The 22443-nt window shown below is 52.0% G+C and overlaps 1 protein-coding gene across 3 annotated transcripts in view; it reads right to left on the bottom strand.

Annotated features, from left to right (window-relative positions):
- Positions 1-14372, bottom strand: part of Mllt1 (MLLT1 super elongation complex subunit) — a 40745-nt gene extending 26373 nt beyond the window's left edge. Inside the window, exons 1-3 of one of the 3 annotated variants that reach the window (XM_027416808.2) lie at positions 14137-14372; positions 5347-5527; positions 1092-1174 (exon numbers count right to left, since the gene is read on the bottom strand). In XM_027416808.2, the coding sequence (XP_027272609.1) occupies positions 1092-1174; positions 5347-5527; positions 14137-14148 (276 nt within the window). In that variant the 5' untranslated portion in view covers positions 14149-14372. Of the gene's footprint in view, positions 1-1091; positions 1175-5346; positions 5528-14136 lie in introns of those variants that run through there. The other 2 variants (XM_027416809.2, XM_035445111.1) reach the window with 2 other exon arrangements.
- Positions 14373-22443: the final 8071 nt, after the last annotated feature.

The raw sequence follows: 22443 nt of genomic DNA, 5'->3' as shown, positions 1-22443 counted from the left end.
TTACAACAATTAATAGAGGGCCTGTAAGAAGACTCACTAGGTAAAAATGCTTGCTGCCAACCCTGAAGACCTGAGTTCAAGCCCCAAAGCCCCCTGGTAAAAGGTGAGAACCCAATTCCCACAAGTTGTCCTGTGGCCTCCAAGTGTGTGCATGTGTGTGCATGTGTGTGCAAGCATGTGTGCACGTGTGAACATGTGTGTGCCTCAAGTGTACACACACAGAGTAAATAATTGTAAGAAAAAAAAAAATATATATATATAGAGAGAAGAAATATAGAGAAAAACAACTGGCATAGCACAGGTTCCCAGTGCTTCTGTAGAAGTGAACTCTGGAAGAGCCTGGGTGCCCTGTGCCACTGCTGTCCGCAGGCTGTGAAAAAGTCCCTCTCTGAGGGTGCACTACTCCTGTGTGCTCCACTCACTCAGGGACACTAGCAACCCTTCCCTAGACCCCCAATTGCCAGTCTAGGGCATTCAGAGTATCTGCAGGTGACGTCTCTTCTAACTCCATAGCCTCATGCTCAGAGGGATAGCAAAGCCTTGGTTGGGGGACACACCACACACAGCAATTACAAATGCTGACAGTATGCACAGTGGGCACCACAGCTTTCTCCCCTTGGGTTGGCAGTCTACAAACCACTCCCCTATTGAGACTGCTCCTATAGAGTAGCTAAACCCACCTCTCTGTCCAGCTGTGTGCATAAACCCCACCTCCTTGTTCAGCAATGACCCAGCCTCCCTGCCCAGCTGTTAGGCAGCTGCAGTTTGTTTCTCTAAGTCCAACCAGACCACCGGATTGAAGATTTCCACGTCTTTCTTCATTCCCTCTTTGCTACAGTAAAGTTAAGTGACTTATACTCACTTGCTCCTCTTGGCCGATGGGTCTGCAGCTGGCTCAACCTCCAGTTTCTGCTTTTCTCTCTGTCAGGGTCCCCTATGCAGTGTGGGCCGGGACCATGACCCTTGCTGCAGCCTCTGAGCCGGCTGACAGGCACTACTTGCCCCTAGTCCCACTTCCACTCCCTGCTTCACACGTCCTGTCTCACCCGTGTCACAGTCACTTGCCACCCTCCACCCACCCGGTCTCTCACCTTGTTTTTGAAGTACACTTCGATGAGCATGATGAAGCCTGCATAGCCAGACTCCTCCACTTTGTAGGGGGGCTCCTTGCACACTACAAAGAGAGTGAAAATCTTCCATCAGCCCCCTACCCACAATAGCTCTCCAGGCAGGCCCTTAGGCTGCTCCGCAGGAGACCTGGCTCCAGGGACAATGAAGCTCCAGGCCAGGACTTCTGGGAAAGAAGAGGGCAGAGTAGGGTCAGGAAGAAGGCAAGGGAGGGCCCCTGCGTGGTCTGCAGAGGACAGGGCGCATCCAGAGACAAGCACCTTGGCACCAGGGATGCCAGGCAAGGGGCTCAGGAGAGCCTCCCCAGGATACTTCAACACAACAGCCTGTAATGCCTGTCCCACTGTCTATCCCCAATCTTCAAACACCCTGCCCATGTGAGACTACTCAAGTCAGGGTGGCAAAAGAGAAAGGAGAAAGGAGGATGGGAGGGGAGAGGGAGCCAGCAGGAGTCAGAGGGAGATGACAATGACCTTGTACACGTCATATGCCTGTGGAGGTAAGCTCAGCAAGCAGGTAGCCTGCAAGGCCTAGGGGCCACTGAAGGGGAGACTGCGTGGACAGCTTTACATGGGACCCAGGCAGGCAACTGCACGGGCCAGGCTAGCCTGTGGCTCCTCAGGACTGGTGCTGCAGGACAGGCTTGAGATAGGCAAGCCCTAGACTTCCTCCAGGACTACCCTGCCCTTTCCACATTAACAACAGCTTGTGGACACCTGCACCAGCACTTCCTAGGGACATCAGGGTCTGCAGGTGAGTCACTACAGCCACAAAGCAATGCCTATGCAGCAAAACCCAGGTGACTGACAGTTGTGATAAGTGCATGCCAGGCACTAGGGCATGAGGGCCAGAGAACAGGAGCAGAGGCCAGGCTTAAGTGTACTATGAGTGTGAACCAGAAGGAAGCAGGTGGCACTGTCAGGCAAAGTGGGCCTGGCTGCTCTGCAGTGAGGAGGCTCCTAGAGCTCACTGGTAAAGGAGAATGCTGGGCTGCACTGCAGATGGTGTCTGTGTCACAGAGAGGATGTGAGGAGAGTACCACATGGCATCTCTGTCACAGGACAAGGGGGATGTGACAGAGTAGATCAGCACTAGATCAACTGCCTAGCACACAGGAGGCCCATAGAAAGCTTTCCACTAGGTATCATGGCATACACCTGTAAATGGCATCCCAGCATTCCAAGGCAGAGGACGGTCAGGAGTTCAAGTCCAAAGTCATTCTCAAACTGGAAGTAAGCTAGCCTGGACTATGAGAGCCTGACTTAAGAAAATTTAAAAAATCTTGAGCCAGGCAGTGGTGGCTCATGCTGACTGCCACAAAGTTTGAAGCCAAGCTGGGCAACATAGTGACACCTTGTCTCAACAAACAGGCTAGGCTGTGGCTCACTTGTAGTCTTTACCCAAGGTGCACTACCCAACAGTGCATGTCTGACATATTCGAACCTGTCATCACAGTATTCCAGACTCAGAGGCAAGGCAGGAGGGTCAGGGGTTCAAGGCCGTCTTCAGCTGCATGGCTGGTTCAAGGCCTGCCAAGGTTCAAGGAAGAAAACTAACAATAAAGGCCCAACCTCACCAGCAGTGTGGTTGAGGAGCAACGGCCTTTCCAGTGAGCCAGGGCTTGGAGACATGGAAGCACAAGGTTGATTAGGAACCACTTCCTCATTAATACCCCCCCCCCAAGATCCCAGAGGGGAAGGGACCCAAAGAGGGAGGGGCACGGAGGAGCATCTTGTAAGGGAGGCATGGGGGTAGTTGCAGTACTCAACAGGATGAAAGGGAGGACAGCAAATACACCCAGAGAAAAGAACAAGCCCAGGCCACAGAAGATATCACTGTGGAGCAGGGTGGGGCACCTATGACCCCAGCACTCAGGAGGCTCAGGTAATCACAAATGATGAAAAGAACCTGTCAGCTGACCTTGCAATGACCGTAAGTGCTCTCCAGACAGTAACTCTGAAGTGGGGTCCAGAGAGCAACTAGCTGACCCCACCCTGAGCCAGATCCACATTCAGAGCTGCAATCTGCACAATCAACACCCTGAAAGGGGTGGGGGGTGCATCAGCCCAGAACCATGGTGGGGTAGAAGGCAGCCCCAACAAGAGTGCTGTGGAGGCTTCTGGAGAGACAAGTCTCTATCGCAGGTCCTCAGTCACTGCCCAAAGCTGACAGGGAGGAAGAGGGCACCTGCACTCAGCAAGCACTGGGAAGGACTCGGGTCTCTGATGGGGAGGAAGAGGGCACCTGCACTCAGCAAACACTGGGGAGGACTCGGGTCTCTGCAGGTGCCAGCGCCACACAGAGAGAGCAAGCCTATATGAGTCTGGCACTGGGCACCAGCAGGACCAACCCAGATGGTTCCACAGGGCCTCACCATGTAATCAAGGCTGTTCATCAATGCATAACCCTCTGGAGTACAGACTGCAGGCCTGCAACACTGCAGTCAGCTGATCTCACTCTTAAGTGCAGGCAGACAGGTGCCCTGCATTGCTGAGTTTGTTGCTCACCTGTGAGGGCCATCAGGAGATAGGCAGCTGCCTGACACTTCCACAGGCACCTGCTGTGCGAGGCAGCCACACCTGCCATGCTCTAAGATGGGGAAAGATGAGGGGAGTGGACAGGTGGATGGCTGTGTGGGTGGCTGTGTGAGTAGATGGCTGGAAGGATGGATGATGGGTGGGTAAAGGAAGGGAAGAGCAGTGACGAATGTGAGGATAGATGGGTAAGTAGTAGACAGATCAACAGATAGGTGGGGGAGGAGAAGGAAGAAGGCAGGTAGAAATTGAGAAGACGGGCACTTAGGGGTAAAATTAGGATGGAAAGCACAAAGTTGGGGAGAAAAGAAAAAATAGTAAAACAGAAGAAAAAGAAAACTGCTGCCCTTAGAAGTGCTTGGCCCAAACAAAACTTTCTACGTGACATCTGTCACCCACTGCAAGCCTGTTGTCAATATCCATGAGCTACAGCCCACATAGCAACGTATAAGGTAAATAGCTCTCTCCACCTGAAGAGCTTCACTACATAAAAGCATTCTGTCTAGTACTAACACACCCAAGAAAATAGTATTTATAGGTAGCTGATCCCCAGTGAGGGGGTTAGGGGCATAGTCAGGGGCACAGCTCCCACTCAGAATCCCCCAGTGAGGGGCTGGAGGTGTGGTTGGGGTAGAGCCCCTGCCAAGAATACACTGTCCTCCAAGATGGGGTGTGATCCAGCTGTAAGTACCATCCTTATATGTAAAACCGTATTCCATCATCAGCACAGCACAAAAAGAAAATTGGTATGCACTGCAGGGGCATGCCCAGCTTGAGCCAGAGTAAAGACTGAACAGTGAGGAAGGGGACCCAGTCTACACAGACACCACCTGCCAAAGCCTGCCTGGAGCACCTTCCACAGGAAGTCACTTCTGATCACAAACCCCAACAGACCACCCTCTGAGGAAGCTGCTCCTGAGGCAAGTGGGGAAATGTGGGGGACAGAGATGGGAACCTCATGTTGCAGCCTTGGTAACATGGCATCCAGAAAAGATATGGATGCAAGGACAGTAGTGACAGGGGTACCTGTAACTTCTCCACCCTAAAGAGTGTGATGTTTTTATTGAAAATAGATTCTTTCATACATTATATTCTGATTCGTTTTCCCTCCCCCAACTCTTCTCAGATCCTCCCCTCTTCTCCACCCACCCAAATCCACATCATTTCCCCCCTCTCTCATTAGAATACAAATAGGCATCTAAAAGCAACAATAATACAAAATAAACAAAAACAAACACACCAGAATAGGACAAAACAAACAGAAAAAAAAAGCCAAAAAGAAAGCCCCAAAAATACATACAGATGCAGAGATACACACATTCACACAGAGAGAAATTCCACAACTAACATAAGCAAAAGATCTGTAAGAGAAAAAAAAAGCCTAACAATGCACAGTGAGACAAAAAAAAAAACAAAAACAACAACAAAAAAAACCCTCTCCCAACATAGCACTGAGTTCGTTTTGTGTTGTATCTACTGCTGGGCATAGGACTGCCCTTAAGAGCCGTTAGTATACTACTTTCGACTCATCAGACAATTCTTAAGCCATCACCCTGATTGCTTCTGGCCTGGGATGTCTCTTGGCTACTCCAGTTCCCATGAATGGGCAGGGCAGTCTCCAGACACATGATGAGGCTGGGGGTGGAGGAGCACTGGTGAGGAGCAACAGGGAAAGGGCACTCACCACGCTTGGGTTTGGGGAAGCTGTCATGCAGTCGGAAGATGACCTTCTCCACGAAGTGCTGGATGTCACACTGCTCAGGCCCACGCACGAAGACCATCCAGTCATGGGTGAAGCCCTCAGTGGTGGGCTTCTTGCGCAGCTGGGCACGGTGCCCCAGCTCTAACTTTACCTGGACAGTGCACTGAGGGGAAAGAGAGAGAGGCAGGGCCAGGTCAGCTTGGAGGCAGAGCCACACAATGCTATCCTGCACCACCCTGGCCTCTAGGACACTGTCAGTGCTAGCTGTGGGTGCTTCTTCTGCATGCTTCCAGGAAGCAAATACACATATATACCACACACACACACACACACACACACACACACACACACCATAAGCAGAGGGCCCTGGCCCTCAGGTCCTGGCCCCTTCAACTCAATGCTGTCCCCTGGACATCCTAGCTTATTCATCACTGAGAGGACCCAATGGTCCCCTCCACAGAGCAGTTTTCCTTGGCCTCTTCCCACAGTCTCTATGGCCCCTGCTGATCATCTGGACATAGAGCCTGAGACCTCACAGAGCAGGACTAGGCAGCCCCCTACTGAAGGGCCCCAGGGTGCTGGCCTAGCCAGCCACAGCAGTTCCTTGAGGGAGCACTTTCATTCTCCCACCCTCCCTCCTGCAGGTGCTTTGACACTGTATCTTGAAACCCCAGGTGGTTCAAGCCAGTCCCAAAGTAAATGCAAAGCCACTAAACTTCAAGGGATTCCCCGAACAAGGGCAGGCCCACCTCCAATAGGGAACCAGAATGTCTGCAATCTGTAAAACCCCCTCTAGACATATTGTGTGTTGGGAGGGGGGGAGTGCAGGCCCAACACTGACACTGGGTTCTTCCCCACCACTCTCTACCTTATACATGGACGAAGGACCTCTCACCTGAGCCCACAGTGTGCTGGTCTGGCTAGCCCAGGCCGCTAGCTTGCTCTGGTGTTCCTTAGTTTTTGACAACATAAAGCCAGTCATCTAAATAGGGAACTTCAACAGAGAAAAGGCTTCTATCAGATTGGCCTGTGGTATTTTGATTAAAGATTGACACGAAGAGTGCCCAGCCCACCACGGGCAGGTGGTCCTGGGATGTATAAAAAAACAGAACTAAGAGGGCCATGGGAAGTGAGACCCAACTTCCCTCTGAGATGGGCTGTGACTGGGATGTGCCAGCAAAATAAACCCTTCTTAGCCCGAGTTGTCTCTGGCCATAGTGTTACCCCAGCAATAGAAAGCTGAAGTGGCTAGCCGACCTCTGCCTTCCCAGCACTGGCCTGCCTGCCTTCATATGGGTGCTGAGGAGCTCAGCTGCACCTTCACACTTGCACACCAAGTCTTCAGCCAACGAGCTGTCGTCCCAGCCTCTTGCATACTTTCAATGTAGCCTATGTGCATGCAGGGGTGAACATGTGTATACAAGGAGGTACAGGCAGCTTTGAACGCCACCCTCAGGAATACAGTTCACCTTTTAAGATCTACTTTTACTTTATTTAAGCGTTTGTCTGTGTATCTGCTGTGTGTGGGGCCAGGGGGTGGGGGGAGGTCAAAAGAAGGAACCAGATCCCCTAGAACTGCTGTTACAGTTGTCTGTGAGTCACCCTGTGGGTGCCGGGAACCCAGCTCTGGCCCTCTGCAGCAGTAGCAAGTGCTCTTAATAATTGTGTCATTTTTCCAGCCCCAAGGATCCCGTTGTCTCCACTCCCCAAGGCTGGGATCTTAAATATCCAGCTTTTCCACATGGACTCAATTTAGGTCCTCATGTTTGCAAGCAGCACTTTACTGAGCCACCCCTTCAACCCAAAAAGAACTCTTTCTCAGAGGGGGGGTGGGGTTGTGGTACTGGATATTGAACAGAGGGCCTTAATACATGATGGGCAAGCACTGTTATCACTGAGCTACACCACCAGGCACCTAGACATTTACTTCTGAGACAGTGTCTCACTACAGAATGCTGGCCAGCCTAGAACTTGCTCTGTAAACCAGATTGTCCTTGAACTTGGAGCTGAGACTTAAGGTATGTGCCACCATGCTCCACACTAGCCTTCCACTGCACCCCCCCCCCAAGATAGGGTTTCTCTCTATGTAGCCCAGGCTGTCCTGGAACTCACTCTATACACCAGGCTGGCCTTGAACTCAGAGCTTCTCCTGTGCCTCCCCAGTGCTGGGATTATAATCATGTGCCACCACCAGCTACCCTAGCCTTCTATTTATTTATAAATTTGTTATTTTGTTTTTTTTCCATTTTTATTTAAATTAGAAACAAGATTATTTACATGTCAATCCCAGTTCCCTCTCCCTCCCCTCATTTTTAAAAAAGATTTTTAATGATTTATTTTTATTTTTTATGTGCACTGGAGTTTTGCCTGCATGTCTGTGTGAAGGTGTTGGATCCCCTAGAACTGGAGTTACAGACAGTTATGAGCTGCCATGTGGGTGCTGGGAACTGAACCTGAGGCCTTTAGAAAAGCAGTCAGTGCTCTTAACCACTGAGCCATCTCTCCAGTCCTATTTTTGGTTTTTTAGAAACAGGGTTTCTCTGTGTAGTCCTGGCTATCCTGGTCTACTCATTCTGTAGACCATGCTGGTCTTAAACTCAGAAATCTGCCTGCCACTGCCTCTAGAGTGCTGGGATTAAAGGTGTGCTCCACTGCACCCATCGTTTCCCTAGCCTTTTTAAAAGACAAGGTCTCACTGCACAGCCCAGGCTGGTCCAACTCTCCACTCCTCTGCATCCTGAGTGCTGAGGTCTCCCTCTGGTCTGACAGAAAGGGCCTGACACTAAGTATGAAACAGTCACAGCAGCAGCAGAGGCCAAGCTGGCCTGTTAAGTGCTCTGCCCAGACAAGCGAGACATCAGGCAAGAGGCCCAGGCTGCCTGCCAGGAACTCCCATACACTGGCCTCTACTAGCCCTCGCCAGTGGCCACTGTCCAGGAGTCCAGACCCTAGAGATCCCACCTATGCCTCCAACCCCTCTTTCTACATCTGACCTGGAAAAAAGGGAGGGCTGACAGGAGAAGCCAGCTGGACCTGAGTGTAGAGACCCATCTCTGGGACAAGGAGGCAGGGCTGCAACTCTGCGGGGACAATCAGGAGGGGAGAGCAGAGGCTCAGAATCCCTTCACTGGAGACATCTGTGCGGGGGAGATACACATCAACCCCTCGACACAGCTGGGTTTGGTGCCTGCCAGTGACCTGCAGAGGGCCAGTCTGGGATACATGGCCAGATCCCAGGATGCCTTTGTGGACAGACTGAGCACAGGGTGGAGAATGCTCAACATGATTTTGGAGCAATATCACCAGCACCCCAGGGGCATGATGAACAGGGCCACTGCTGGCCGGAGGCTCTCTGGACTCCTAAACACTGGGGACCCTACTCCCCTGAGCCACTTCTTTTGGAATTTCCATCTGCTGTGGGCCTGTCTCCCTGAACCCTCCGACTTGCCAGCTGAGCCTTAGGCTGCCTGCCTGACAGTGCTGATGACACGGGGTTCCCAGTCAGGTCACAGCACAGGCAGAGCACAGTGGCTATTGCAAAAGAACAAATGACCACAGCTCCATTGGAGCTGAGGACATAAACGCCAAAACTTCGAGGCACAAGCCAAAGTAAACAAGAGGTTTCAAGGCAGTGGCAGACTGTGCCCAAAGCACTGGCTGGCAACACTAATGCCCAAGGGGCCGGCGTCAACTGGGGCCACAACACACTCAGCTGAGGGCACCACAGTCTGGACTGGACCAACAGTGTCCAAGTCCCCCATACCTAACCATCTTTGTCCTTCTTGAGCTGGACCCAGAGGAAAGAGCCACACCCTGAGAGGCCAGAACTTTCTAGAAATAGTGGTAGTGGGACAGCACAGGGTCTGTGCCACCAACATGAGAAAGGAACCTGAAGCTGCAGCAGCTCAAGGCAGTGGCTGAGCCCCCAGCCACCCAAGGACCATTATGTCACAGGTCCTTCTTTGCTCTCCTCCACCTGGATCTCTTGTACCCTCCAGAACCAGAGCCACACTTGAGCAACCAACCAGCTGGTTCTCCAGGATTGGTGCTGATGCCAAGTGGCACTCCCATTACCAGCACAGCTACCTTGCACAACTAGGTCCTCCCAGCACTTTGACCACTTGTTGCATGGATACCTCTGCATAACCCAGAACTGGGAACTACAAGTGACCTTGCTGCCTGACTCCAAGGAAACCCCAGTGCAGAGTGGGCAGCCAGGGCCTGCCCAGAAGTGTCACCCATCCTGCTCCTGGAGATGAGAAGCCAAGGGGTGCAAGGCCCAAAGGCTCAAAGTGCCATCTGGGGACAGTTAAGCTAAGACTGGAAGCTTCACACTGCCAGGCCAAATGGCAGAGGGCACTCAGACCCAGAATCCCAATCCAGCAAGCCAGGCAAACAGCTCATTGGGCATCTCACAGGCCCTTTCTGAGGGAATCCATTCTTTCTTGGTCTGGACCGGCAAAGGGCCAAAATATCCATCCCACAGTTCTGTGTGACTCCAAATCCATCCATCCACCCTATCCACCCACCATGAGCTTACATAACCATCAAACCCATCCATCCATCCATCCACACACCCATCCATCCATCCATCCATCCATCCATCCATCCATCCATCCATCCATCCACACACCCATCCATCCACCCACCCATCCCTCCTTCCATCCATCCACACACCTATCAACATCAACCCAGACCATCCACCCATCTATCATCCACTTCTCTTCCCACACCCCTAAACACCCAGGCCAAGCTTGGGCCCAGGAGGCAGTCATTAGCTGTTAATTTTCCTATAGGCTTTCACCTGATTTTCTGGTGGGAATTCTTTCTAACAAATGCCGTTTCCTCTGGGAATCCACACATCACCCCATGGTATAATTATAACATCTGGCTCTTGCTGCCAATACATAGGCATGAACCTGGTCCTCCCCTTTAGCAAGAAAAAACATTGGGTCCACCCCATAGCAAGGCCAAAACACAGTGATGGGGAAGGTGCTAGGATCCAGACACAGGACCCCACAGAGCACTGGTGACACAAGACCAAGTCAACCGAGCTCTCTAGAACCTTGTCCCTCTAGTCCCAATAGGGCTCCTGGGGAAGCAGATGCCCTAAGACAATCACTAAAGTGAAGCACCTGGCCAAAAGGCAAAACAAGTCTGGAGGACAACCAATAAAAATAAAACTAAGCTTGCAGCCCCGGCCCCATCCTCCAATCACTGTCACCCCTTTCTTGGGCCCAGCCACTTTCTTCCTTTTGACAGGTCACAAGGTTCAAGACAGAAGGACAAGAAGGGGCTGGGAAGGGACAGGAGTGCTGTCCACATGGATACTTAAGACAGATTATGAGAGAGTCCACATCACAAGGAGAATCACCGTGTCTCCTAGGAATGTGGACAACAGCCATGGGAAAGGGTACTTCAACTGTTGGCAACCCCAGTGCAGGTCCCTGGCCCCTATAACAGCAGACCAGCAGAATGAGAAAGTCTGAGACTAGTTGCAGAGGGCCAAGGGTTCAGGGCCAGCTCCAGCACCTTTCCTGCGTCCCTGCCAGAGCTCCGGTAGGGAGGGAGAACACTCAGGACATCAGGATAAGACTCCATGCTGGCCTCGGCTGCCCCAGCCCCCATACCTAAGTTAAATCTCTGCTCCTGGAGTGCAGCACAGCCGGCCTGTGGGCCTGTGTGCCACCTGCGACCACATGGCACCCTTTCTGAGGCCAGGCCTGCAATTCTGAGAAGGGGATTCCCAGGTTCTTTGGGTGTCAGGATGCTGACACTCTCTCTAGTGGTTTTCGGAGGAACCCCACTGGGCTCTCAGACCCTTCTTAGCATTGTACCTGGACAAACCAATTCCATTCCACCCCTCCAAAATCCTGGCTCAGCATGGAAATCCAATATAACAGACAGCACCCGAGTAGTGGGTGTGTGTGTGGAGGGGACACCTGAGACACTTTTCCGGCCTTCCTATCCATAGAGTAAGCTAGAAGTCCAGAGCAAAAAGCAAACTAACATTTCCGTGATGGCCTCTGCACCAACCTCAGAATCACAAGGGAAGGTTACACCAGGACAGGAGACAGAGAAGAAAGGCATGCAGAGCCGGCACCCAAAGTCCAGCCCACTGCTTCCCTGCAAAGCACATATGGGTGGGGGGAGGCTGGGACCCTACCGTGTGCACCTATAGTCCCCTGAGGACGATTACATATGTAAGCGCCAGATCCTCACAGTGGTCTCACAATTATGATGAGGGCAATTGCTGGGGTTCTTTCTCCTGAGCTGACAGGGAAGGAGGAGCAGAGGGCACACGCAGACCCAGTGCCACCAGTGCACTTCTGGGGGCAGGGTCCTGTCTGTGTAACCTCCTGGGTGGCCAGGTGCTCAGTCATGGTGGCTGTCTGTGACCTAAGAACTCAACTTTTCATGCTCTTTGGCTGAAACCAGTCGCAGTGGCAGCTGAGCTCAGGCTGAGAGGACTCTTTTCCCCACTGTCCCTGACGGAGGCTGCCACCTTTACTCAGCATCCCAGTCACAAGTGACAGCTGTGCAGCACACCACAGAGAGAATGGCCTCCAATCTCTGGGGACTCTGGTGAGGACAAGGGCCATGCCCTGCACTTTGGAGTACAGAGGGTGCTGAAGGGACAGGGACTTTTTGTATGGTTCAAATAAGGAAGGGCCCAGGTAGCAAGCAGGCTTGCAAACCAGCCTGTTCACTAGCAGAAAGCCAGGCACACCAGATCCAAGAGCAATGCCACCAGCCCCCAATGACCCTGGTCCATGGATAGTGGGACATACAGGAAGGTCCCTGGCCCATGTGCCTGAAACCACAGAGCCACATGGCCAAACCAGACAAGGCGGCCTCCATGGCGCCAGCAGCCAGGAATGCCCCAACCTGCCCTTGCTAACAGCAGAGGAAGCCATCAGCTGCCACCCCCACAGCCCACACCTTCCCAGGGTTAGCACCCCTAAAAACTTGAGCTTGGGAAGGAGAAGGAGAGGATATGGCCCTGGGTGGGGGTAACTTGAAGACAGGGAGGAGCTCACATAGTGAGGAGCTGGGTGACATGGGCACAGATGCCAGAAGGGACTAAGGTTTACAAGAACCAACTGGGCTGGTTACCAAGTGGGAGGGGGCTGCTAATGGGAGCCTGGGGAATCCACCTGTGGCTAGGTGAGGAGAGGGGGCGGGGCAGATGGGGAAGAGATGATGATTCTGGGGACTGTGGCTGTGTCAAGGCCAGCTGAGATCAGGGTCAGATGGGTGAGAGGGCTGCTCTAGGAATACTGGACAGTCATAAATCAGGTCCCAGGTGCAAGGTTGGCCAAACCCAAGGAACATAACAGGAGCATTAGGAGTCTGAAGGGCTTGTGCGGTACCAGGTCAGAGCAGGTGCCACCTCTGTGCCGTGGGCATAGAGGAGAATGGCAGCAGGTTGGGTCAAAGGGGCTGACCCTGGCCCAAGCTCAAGGTCCCACATCAGAATGAAGTTCCCGGCAGCAGTCCAGGGTGCCAGGGACACATGCTCGTGTGAGGGAGGGGTAGAGGAGTGAGGCAGGCTAGGCCTGAGGGGGTATCTTGGGTGGAAACGGGTATAATTGGGGCAAGGGACATTCAAAACAGATGAGGCCAACCAGTACACAAGTAACTGGGTGGGGGTTCATGGAGTTTGGGGAGACTCAGAGCTACAGGTCCAGGAAGAACTCCCTCCAAAGAGGGGGGACAGATTTGGGGCAGTGTGTGTCATGTAAGAGGATTTGAAGGGGGATTTGGGAGGACCTGGAGTTCCTGAAGCTGTCTAAGGGGACTTTTGAGGGTCTCTGCAGATTTGGAGCCATGCTGGAGCCATAGAGGCTGGAGTCCCACTCAAGCTCTGAGACATGTTTCCAAGGGTTCTGGGCCAGGCAGGGGTGCCAGGGGCTGTGGGATGTTCTGGAGTTCTGAGGGGAGTCTGCCTAGATTTGGATCCACAGGGACTGTGAGTACCCTGGGGTTCCTAAATAGGCTGGGTGGCTCTGGAATTTCAATGAATGGCCTGGGGTTCCACTCAGGCACTGTGATTCCAAAGGATTCCCCAGGGGATTGAGTCAGGATAGGATCCCCAAGGTGCTGTGGGTGGCTGTGCGGGTTCCATGTCTTCCTGGAGAGCTGTGGACCCAGTAGTGGATCCCCAGGGTGCTATGGTAGCACTAAAGCTCTAAGGGGGGAATCCCAAAGGGTTCTGGAACAGGCAGGGATGCCCAGGGTGCTAAAGCCCTAGGATCCTGAGAGGCACCTCAGGAATCTGTGTGTACCCTGGGGTTCTAATGGGTACCTCCGGGAGCCTCTCAAACGAGATAGTTCCAAGGGTGCTGAAACCCTGGGGTCCTGAGTGATGCCCAAGGGGGTTTGCTAGGGTCCCCAAGGGATGCCTCAGGGGGCTCTGGGACAGGCTGCATCCCCCAGGATGCCGTGGCGGCTCCAGGGTGGTATAGATGCACTACACTGGAAAGGGGTTCTCCAGGTTGGAGTGGGTGTCACCGGGGTGCTGGGATGCACCCCAGAGGGGGTTCTGCACCAGACCTGGGGTCGCGGTGGGGGAGGGGCGCGTGGGGTCGCGGTGGGGAGGGGTGCCCCGATATGGCGACGGGGGAGGGGCGCCCGGGGTCGCGGTGGCGGGAGGGGGGCCATCCTGCCGTGTGCGCGCCTATAGGGCGCGCGCGGGGCCGTGTGCGCGCAGGGTCGGCCGCAGCGCCGCGCAGGGCAGCGGGAGGCCGGTCCCGGGCGGCGGCTTCTCACCTGATTGTCCATGGCTGGCACCCGCCCCCCCGGGCCCGCGTCGCTCCCGCCGCCGCCACTCAGCGCCGCCCCGCCGCCCTCATTGTCTGTCGGCGCCACCGCCGCCGCCGCCGCCGCGCTCCGGGCCGCCCGCCCGCCCGCCAGCCGCGCTGAACCGGAAACCGCCGCCAGCCCGGGCCGCTCAGCGACCGCGGGCCCCCAGCCGCCGACTCGGGCCCGGCCTCGCCAACAGACAAGCCACCAAACCTATCGGAAGGCTGGAGAGCCGCGCGGGGGGCGGGACTTCCGGGCTGGTGGGGGCCCGCCGGGCTGCGGTCCGAGCGACGAAGCCGTCAACCAATAGGAAGCAGGCGCCGTAGGGGGCGGGCGGAGGGAGGGAGGAAGGCGCGAGGCGAGCGCGGCCGAGCGGCGCGAGGTGTGCGCCGCACGTGGAGGGGGCGGGCCAGGCCGCGGTGTGACGCCTGCGCGCTGGGGCCCCAAGCGTCCCCCGAAAATGGCACTAAGGCTTCGGGTTCGAGCCTTCGGGAGGGAGGGAGCGAGCGCCGGCGACGTTTGTCGCTGCCGTGTGACGCAGCGGGCGGTTAGTTTACCGATCTGGACCGGGTAGAGCTAGAGGCTTCAGCCCGTTTCTCCCTCCCCAGCCTCGTTCTGAGCATCTGTAAAATCCCGATCATCAGCGTCGATGCCGCTTGCCCCCGTAGCCGAGGCATATACTTTCAGCGCCCTCTTACGGCCTCCTTGGGCACTGCACACAGGTTCAGGGGCTCACACACAGACACACACAGGATTTAGCATAATGTCTTTTTTAAACATACATAGAGGAATTGTCCGAGGTGGTTCCTGCTGTGGTTGTAACAGTGCTCATTTGAAGTGGTGCCATTCTAAATGATGAGCAGTTTCACCACCGGGAAAGGAACGAGTCAGTGGTCTATTGTAGACTACAGGTTTGGTTTGGATTTGGGGGATTTTTTTTTTTTTGCCCCCTTTGGTTGGTTGGTTGGTTTTGTTTGTTCTTTTCTTCAAGACAAGGTCTCACTGTATGGCCCTTAACTGGCCTGGAACTCGCTCTGTAAAATGGGCTGGCTTCTGCCTCCTGAGTGCTGGGACTAAAGGTGTGCACCACCAGCTCCGGTGAATATCCTGACTGTTGATATCCTGGCTTTTCCTTCTCCCTCTCTCCGGGTCCTGGGCAACCTGGCCCTGTTCCTGCTTCCAACTCCTTCTCCTTCTCCTGCCCCATGGTTTCTCCTCAGTGCCTGCCTGTCACTCCTTGTCAGCCCTCTCCTGGGCCCGTGCCTTCTCCTTAGGGAACCTTTCCTGGTCGCAGGCCTCTCTGATCCTCGGGCTCTCTCCCCAACCCGGGATTGCTCTTATTCAGGCTGCCTTCCCTCGCCCAGGGATCCATCTCTGACAGGTGATCACTCATCGCTGACAGCTGTCGAAGGTGGCACGGCTGCGTTGTGCACACGCTAGGTGACTGCATAAGGACTCTGCATTCAGAAATCATATGGAACTGGGGCCACACGAAGCTGGGCCGGCTCCATTACCCCAACTGCTGAGACTCGCTTTAAACCATTCTTGTTCCCTATATAAGAAAGTGCCTCCTCCTGCCTGTTCTCTTCTTTCCATTTCTGCTCCCCTCCCTTTGCTCCCTTTCCCAATAAACTCCATGTGGTTTGTTGAGTTTGGTGGATCTTGTTTCATCGCCGGAAGCTTCAGCAAAGAACAACACTGACAAACTGAGGATTGAACCCACATCTTCAAGCTACACCCCCAGTCCTGTTTTCACTTTTTTATTTGGAGTTGGGGCCAGGACTTAGTTGTTAGCCTAGAATGCCCTGGGTCCCACCCTCACACACCATAAACCAGGTGCAGTGGCACTTGCCTCTCATCCTTACACTTGGGAGGTGGAGACAGTAAGATGGTGGTGAGGAGGCTACCTGCCCTCCCTTGTTTATGGAGACAGTGTGCTGAGCCACTGGTGGCTTAACTAGCCCTGAAGAGACTCAGGTAAAGGGATGCAGCTGAGGAGGGACAGCCATGCTCTAGTGCTGACAGCAGCTGGCGGGAAAGGCTGCTGCATACTGTCTTGGAGAGATGAGTCTAGTACCCGGTCCAATCCTCCAGAACCCACACTAAAGTGGAGAGAAACAAACTCCAAGTTATCCTCTGGCTTCCACGTGTGTGCCATGACAGGCATGCCCACACAACAAAAATAAAGTTTTCAAGCTTGAGTGGAGAAGTAGCCCAAGTGTTGGTGGTGAATGTGGATAAACAAAATATTTGAAAGGGTAGTCTAGTGTAGCATAAAAGAAAAAGGTATACTGTGACATCTGCAGACAAACAGGCTCAGTGGTGTGAACCAGACACGGATACACACTGCAGGATCCTGCTCCCTAGAATAGGAAATGGGGTGCTAAGATGCAGCTGGGGAGGGATAGCATTGGTGGGGAATGGGGGCAGAGTCAGAAACACACAAGTAATCAGTCGGGCAGTCTCAGGTCCAGCCTGAGCTACAAAGTGAGACCATATCTCAATAACCACAACAAAACATCAGTCGCTGAAGGTGATGCCTGTCTTAAGCCCTTACACTACTTCAAGGCACACAATCAGTCTCCGTGAATGAGCTCTTTAGACAGAGAAAACCCAGCCTAAGCAATAAAAATAGAAAATTCATGGGGTGGGATGGGAATCATTATTTTGAAAGCTCTAATGAGTAGCTATGTTGTTCATTTATTTACCTATCTAGTTATTTTGTTTTTTTATTGTGTTTTGTTTTATTTGAGACAGGGTTTCACCATGTAGCCCTGGCTGGTCTGGAACTCATCTGTGGATGAGACTGGCCTTAAACTCACAAAGATCCACCTGTGCGTGCACTACCACACCTGTGTTATTTGGAGGTTTGGACTCAGAGTCTCACTCTGTACCCCAGCCTGACCTCAATTTTATAACCATCCTCTTGTCTCTGCTTCAAAGGTGCTGAGACGACAGCCATCGTGCAGGGCTCTAAACCTGCTGACATTTCATAGTGAGTGTTGGCAAATTGTTCGGCACATGGTATCCATGGAGGCCAGAAGGGTGTTGGGCCCCCTAGAAAGGGAGTTATAAGTGGTTTTGAGGACCCAGTGTGGGTGCTGGGATCCGAATACAGGTCTTCTGCAAGAGCCGACATTCTTGACAGTTGAGCCGTCTCTCCAGCCCCTGGGTAACTCAGTAATTTGGCAGTTATTGCTGGGTGCTAAAAGTTACTCACTGAATGGCAGGCAAACACAGGAGACAGTTTAGTGCCTTGGGACTCCCACTGGGTATGGGTTATGCCCACCTTCTTCGAGTAATAGTTCACTTGGTGGCCAAATCTCTGAATGTACTTTGCAAACATACTTCTTTCCAAACAATACACACAACAACCTGGGATCCATGATTGACATCTGCATCAGGGTGCATGCCTTTCTATCCCTGAACAAGAGCAGAAGCCTCCCATCTCTGATGACAATTGAATTGGGTGAGTTTCTACTCCAGTGCATTCCCAGTGTGTCCAGGAATAAAGACTAGAAGGCTGATCTGCCCTGAACTGGTTTGGGGTGCATGCACAGTGAGGAAAATTGTGTCCTCTAGCAGCCTTCCGGGAGACACGCCATTACCTACTTACCATTGCACGCCTACACATCATGCATAATTGCATTATGGGAGTGGGCATGGACAGTAGAAAAATGCTACATGACAATCTACCAATCAAAATAAAGAACCAGGACCTAGGAAGACGCTTCAGCCATTAACAACATGTCCTATTCTTGCAAAGGACCGGGGTTTGGTTCCCAGCCCTGCCTCAGGTGCCTCACATCCACATTTAACTCCAGCTCCAAGGGATCTATATTGGGTACTTTTCTATTGCTGTGATAAAAAACACCATGACCAGGACAACATAAAGGAAATATTTAATTGGGCTTGCAGTTTCAGAGGGTCAGAATTCATCATAGAAGAGCTAAGAAATGGAAGCAAGAGCAGCCAAAAGCTCATGTCTGGATTCACAGGTAGGAGATAGAGAGCAAAATTCGAATTGTAGGAGTCTTTTGAACCCTCAAAGCTCAACCCTGAAGAAGGTTGAAGACAAACTTCTTCCAAGAAGACCACATCCCCTAAGCCTTACCAAATGGTTCCACCGAGTGGGGACCAAGTATTCAAACTGTTGAGCCTGTTGGAACCATTCTTAGTCAAATACCACAGGATCTAATGCTTTCTCTGGTTTCCACAGACACTTACACACACCAGATAAATAAATAAGCCAGATATTGTGGGGCATAATGATCTCAGCACTGGGAGACAGGTAGATCTCTGGGTTAAAGGTCAGTCTGGTACATAGACAGAGTTCCAGTACATAAGGTTTCTCTGCATAGCCCTGGCTGTTCTGGAACTTACTCTGTAGACCAGGCTGGCCTCGAACTCATAGAGATCTGCCTGCTTCTCCCTCCCAAGTGCTGGCCTAAAGATGTGCACTACCACACCCAGCAAATAACTCCTTTGGAGACAGGGTTTCACTGTGAAACCCAGGTTGGCCTGGAACTCATAGAGATCTACCTATCTCTTCCTCCCAAGTGATGCAACTAAAGGAGCCCATAACCATGACAAGAAAACAGACCTCCTCTATTAAAACTAAGATTTGGGCTGGGTGGTGGCACATAACTTTGACCCCAGCACTCAGGAGGCAGGGGCAGGAGGATCTTTGAGATCAGAGTTCAAAGTCATTCTTAGCTACGTAGAGAGTTTAGGTCCAGACTGGGCAAATGAAACCCTGTCTCAAGCAGAAGGGAGGAAGGTAAGAAAAAAGGAAGAGGGAGGGAGGGGAGGAGGGAAAGAAAAGGAGGAAAAGAGAATGGCAGTTGGGGATTTGATGCACACATAACTGATCCTATCAGATATCTCTGTCATCTTCTTACCATGTGATCCACGTTTCCAAACGGGGAAACTGGACGCAGGGGCTCTAGCCTGATCTGCTTCTGGACACTAACCTTCTGCAGGACGTGCTGACTCCTGCTTTGAGCCTGAAGCTACTGCCCTCTACTGGTTGCCTTGGTTTGCACCCCAGAGCCTGACTCCACACTTAACTACTTTTAATTTTTTTATTTGACCTTGTAGATGGCCCAGCCTTCCAGAGAGTTTTTGAAATCCCACTCTCTGGTCTCAAGTGTGTTTTTGTCACCCTCAGTTTTTTCAGATTGTCACAAATGTCCACCTGGCCCCTTGATGCTCAGAGAAAGATAAGCAAGCTGGAGTAGAGTCCAGTGACCCACCATGAGAGACCTGGCCCAGACTAAGCCCAATGCCAAGCCTGCTGGGAACACTCCCCTGCAATGGGAACCATTGACGGCTATGCAAAAAAGCAAAAATATTTAATTTTTGAAGAGCTGGGTATAGTGAGTTTTTATCCATCACGCTAGAGGTGAAGGCAGAAGGATTGCTATAAATCTGAGACCAGCCTGGGCTACATGGTGAGTTCTAGGGCAGCCTGGGCTACATGATCCTGACTCTCAAAAAATTAAAATAAAATAAAAAGAAATCCACAGGGTGGTGGTGGTGCACGCCTTTAATCCCAGCACTTGGGAGGCAGAGGTAGGTGGATCTCTGTGAATTCAAAGCCAGCCTGATCTACAGAGCGAGTTCCAGAGTTTGACAGGCTCCAAAGTTACACAGAGAAACCCTGTCTCAAAGAACAAACAAACAAAAAGAAATGTCATCATGATGTCTCCCGAAACCTGGGACGGTTGATTTCACAGCGGAGACACAAAGAAGGGAAGAAAACATTCAGAACTGTCAGCAGAGGCGTCCCTCTCATCGCCCTGCCTCAGACACTCTTTGAGTGAGAATCTTAACTTTGGGGGATCAAACACTCCATCTTCCCCTCAGGTAAAACAATTTTGCTGATAATATCACAAGTTCACACCAGGAGATGATGGCTCAGGCCTTTAACCCCAGTACTCGGGAGGCAGAGGCAGGTGGATCTAAGTTCAAGGCCAGCCTGGTCTACAGAGCAAGTGGCAGAACAGGCTCCAAAACTATACAGAAAAACCCTGTCTTGAAACCACCCCCCCCAAAAAAAACTAGGGGGAGGGGGAAGGGAGAGGAAGGGGAGGAGAAAGAAAGACAGAGGGAACGGGGAGGGAGGGAGGAAGTGAAGTCACAGGTTCACTGGACTGCCTCCATCTCTCAAGACTGGAATTCATCCTGGGGACACACCTGAAGAGCATCTGGGTTTGAAAACAGACAGAGGGGACCTAGAAGCAGGGACCCCAGTCCCATTCCACTCAAGCAGTCCAAAGAGCTTTCGGGAAGGATAGATCTGACATCAAGTCCAGGCTGTGTGTTCTTGGGCAAGGCATTTGCCTTCTCTGAGCCATATCTATAATAGGAAAGTATCCTCCTGTGTCTGAAGTGCTGTATGGCAGGGGGTTAGGTAACATGTCCAAACTCTCATTTGTGGCAGATGTCAAAAGACCCACAGATGTAGAAATCCCATCCACTGTGAGTAAGTAGCCAGGCATAGTTAAGCATACTTGCCACCTCAGTATCCAGAAGGCTGAGGTGGGAAGTTTGGGAGGTCTGGAACAGCCCTGGCTAAAAAGAAAAGCCTTGTCTGCAATCAAGAACACAGGCACCTGCGGCCACAAGTCCTCCCTCCGGATGAGCTATGGAAACTTGCTTTGCTGCTTCAGAACCTGCCCCAGGCAGTGACGGCTAGCTGCCTCTCTTCCCAGGTTGTCCTGTGCAGCCAAGGGCTTGCTCTTTCTGTGGAGGGCATTCCCACCTTACCACCCATGAGGGAAGCCTCTCCCCCAGCATGTGACCCCTACAGCAGCATTTTCAATTGCTCTGTTTTTAACACCACATCAATGTCCGTGAGCACCCATGCAGTTACCATCTGTCACCTCTACCATAGCAGGGGTAGGGGACTCTGTATGTCTGATATCTGACAGAGAGGATGGCATCCTATAGGTAATCGTGAACTGCAAATAAAATCAGGAGAGTCCATTTGCGATTTTTAAATTTTATGTGTGCAAACATTCACCTGAATGGGTGGATCATATTCGTGCAGTGCCCACAGAGGCCAGGAGAGGTCATTGGATCTCCCAGGACTGGAGTTACACTAGGTTATGAACTGTCACATGGGTTCTGGGACTCAATCTGGGTCCTCTCTTTGCCAGAGCAGCTCGTGCTCTTAATTGCTGAGCCAATACTTCCAGCTCCTTATTTGCATCTTTTACATTCTAAAATTTTGTCTGTTCACCTTCCTACCACACTGGAGTAGTACTGTGTGCACCACAGAATGTGTGTGTGGAGGTTAGAACACTATTTGAAGGAGTTGGTTCTCTACTTCTTTCTCCATGAAAATTCCAGGGATCAAATTCAGGTCATCAGACTGGACAGCAAGCCATCTGAGCCATTTCACTAGCCACATTTGCAGCTTTAATTTATGTAGGTGGATTAAGGGAGGGAGGAATGGAGGGAAGGAGAGATGAATAGATGGATGGATGGATGGGTGGGTGGGTGGATGGATGGATGGGTGTTACGATAAATCTTTCCGCCAAAAGCCGCCTGAGCCCCACTGCCATGTGCATGCTTTACGAAAGCTGCCCACCTGAATTAGGGCCCAAATGAATACATAGAAACTTGTATTAGTTTCAAAACTGCTTGGCCAATGACTAGGATTCCTCATCTGTTAGCTCAGTCTTAATTATCATAAACCTATATATTTTATAAGACTTATCAGACGCCTTATTGGCGTCCCTCCTTGTTGGTGAATCACATCCTGCCGCTGGAGGAGGAAGGGGAAAAAGGGACCCTTCCTGCTTCTCTTTCATTTAAATATAAGTCTCCTTGCTATGTCACTTCCTGCCTGGATCAGCACTTCTCTACTACATTTCCCAGAATCCTCTTTGACTCCTAGTCCCGTCTAACTTGCTGTCTCATTGGCAATTATTTAACAATCAATAAAATAAACATACATATTACATTCCCCATCAGATGGGTGGGTGGGTGGATGGATGGATGGATGGGTGGGTGGATGGGTTGTTGAAAGGGTAGATGGGTGGATGGATAATAGGTGTGTGGATGGATATTTTCAAGGTTATACCAAACACTGGCCAACAGAGGCAGGAAGATAGGCAGGACTAGGAGACGGGGAGAACTCTGGGAAAGGTAGGCAGAGAGAGACCATGAGAAGAGATGTTATGTAGCAGAGGAAGGAGTAACAGGTCTGAACCCTTCTCTGGTAAGATAAGACAGGAGTGGAAATACTTAGATTAATAGAAATGA

Source organism: Cricetulus griseus, chromosome 5 (genome assembly GCF_003668045.3).
Source record: "Cricetulus griseus strain 17A/GY chromosome 5, alternate assembly CriGri-PICRH-1.0, whole genome shotgun sequence".
NCBI classification, from domain to species: Eukaryota; Metazoa; Chordata; class Mammalia; order Rodentia; family Cricetidae; genus Cricetulus; species Cricetulus griseus.
The sequence above is the reverse complement of the archived record's forward strand: the minus strand, read 5'-3'. Positions and strand labels throughout refer to the sequence as shown.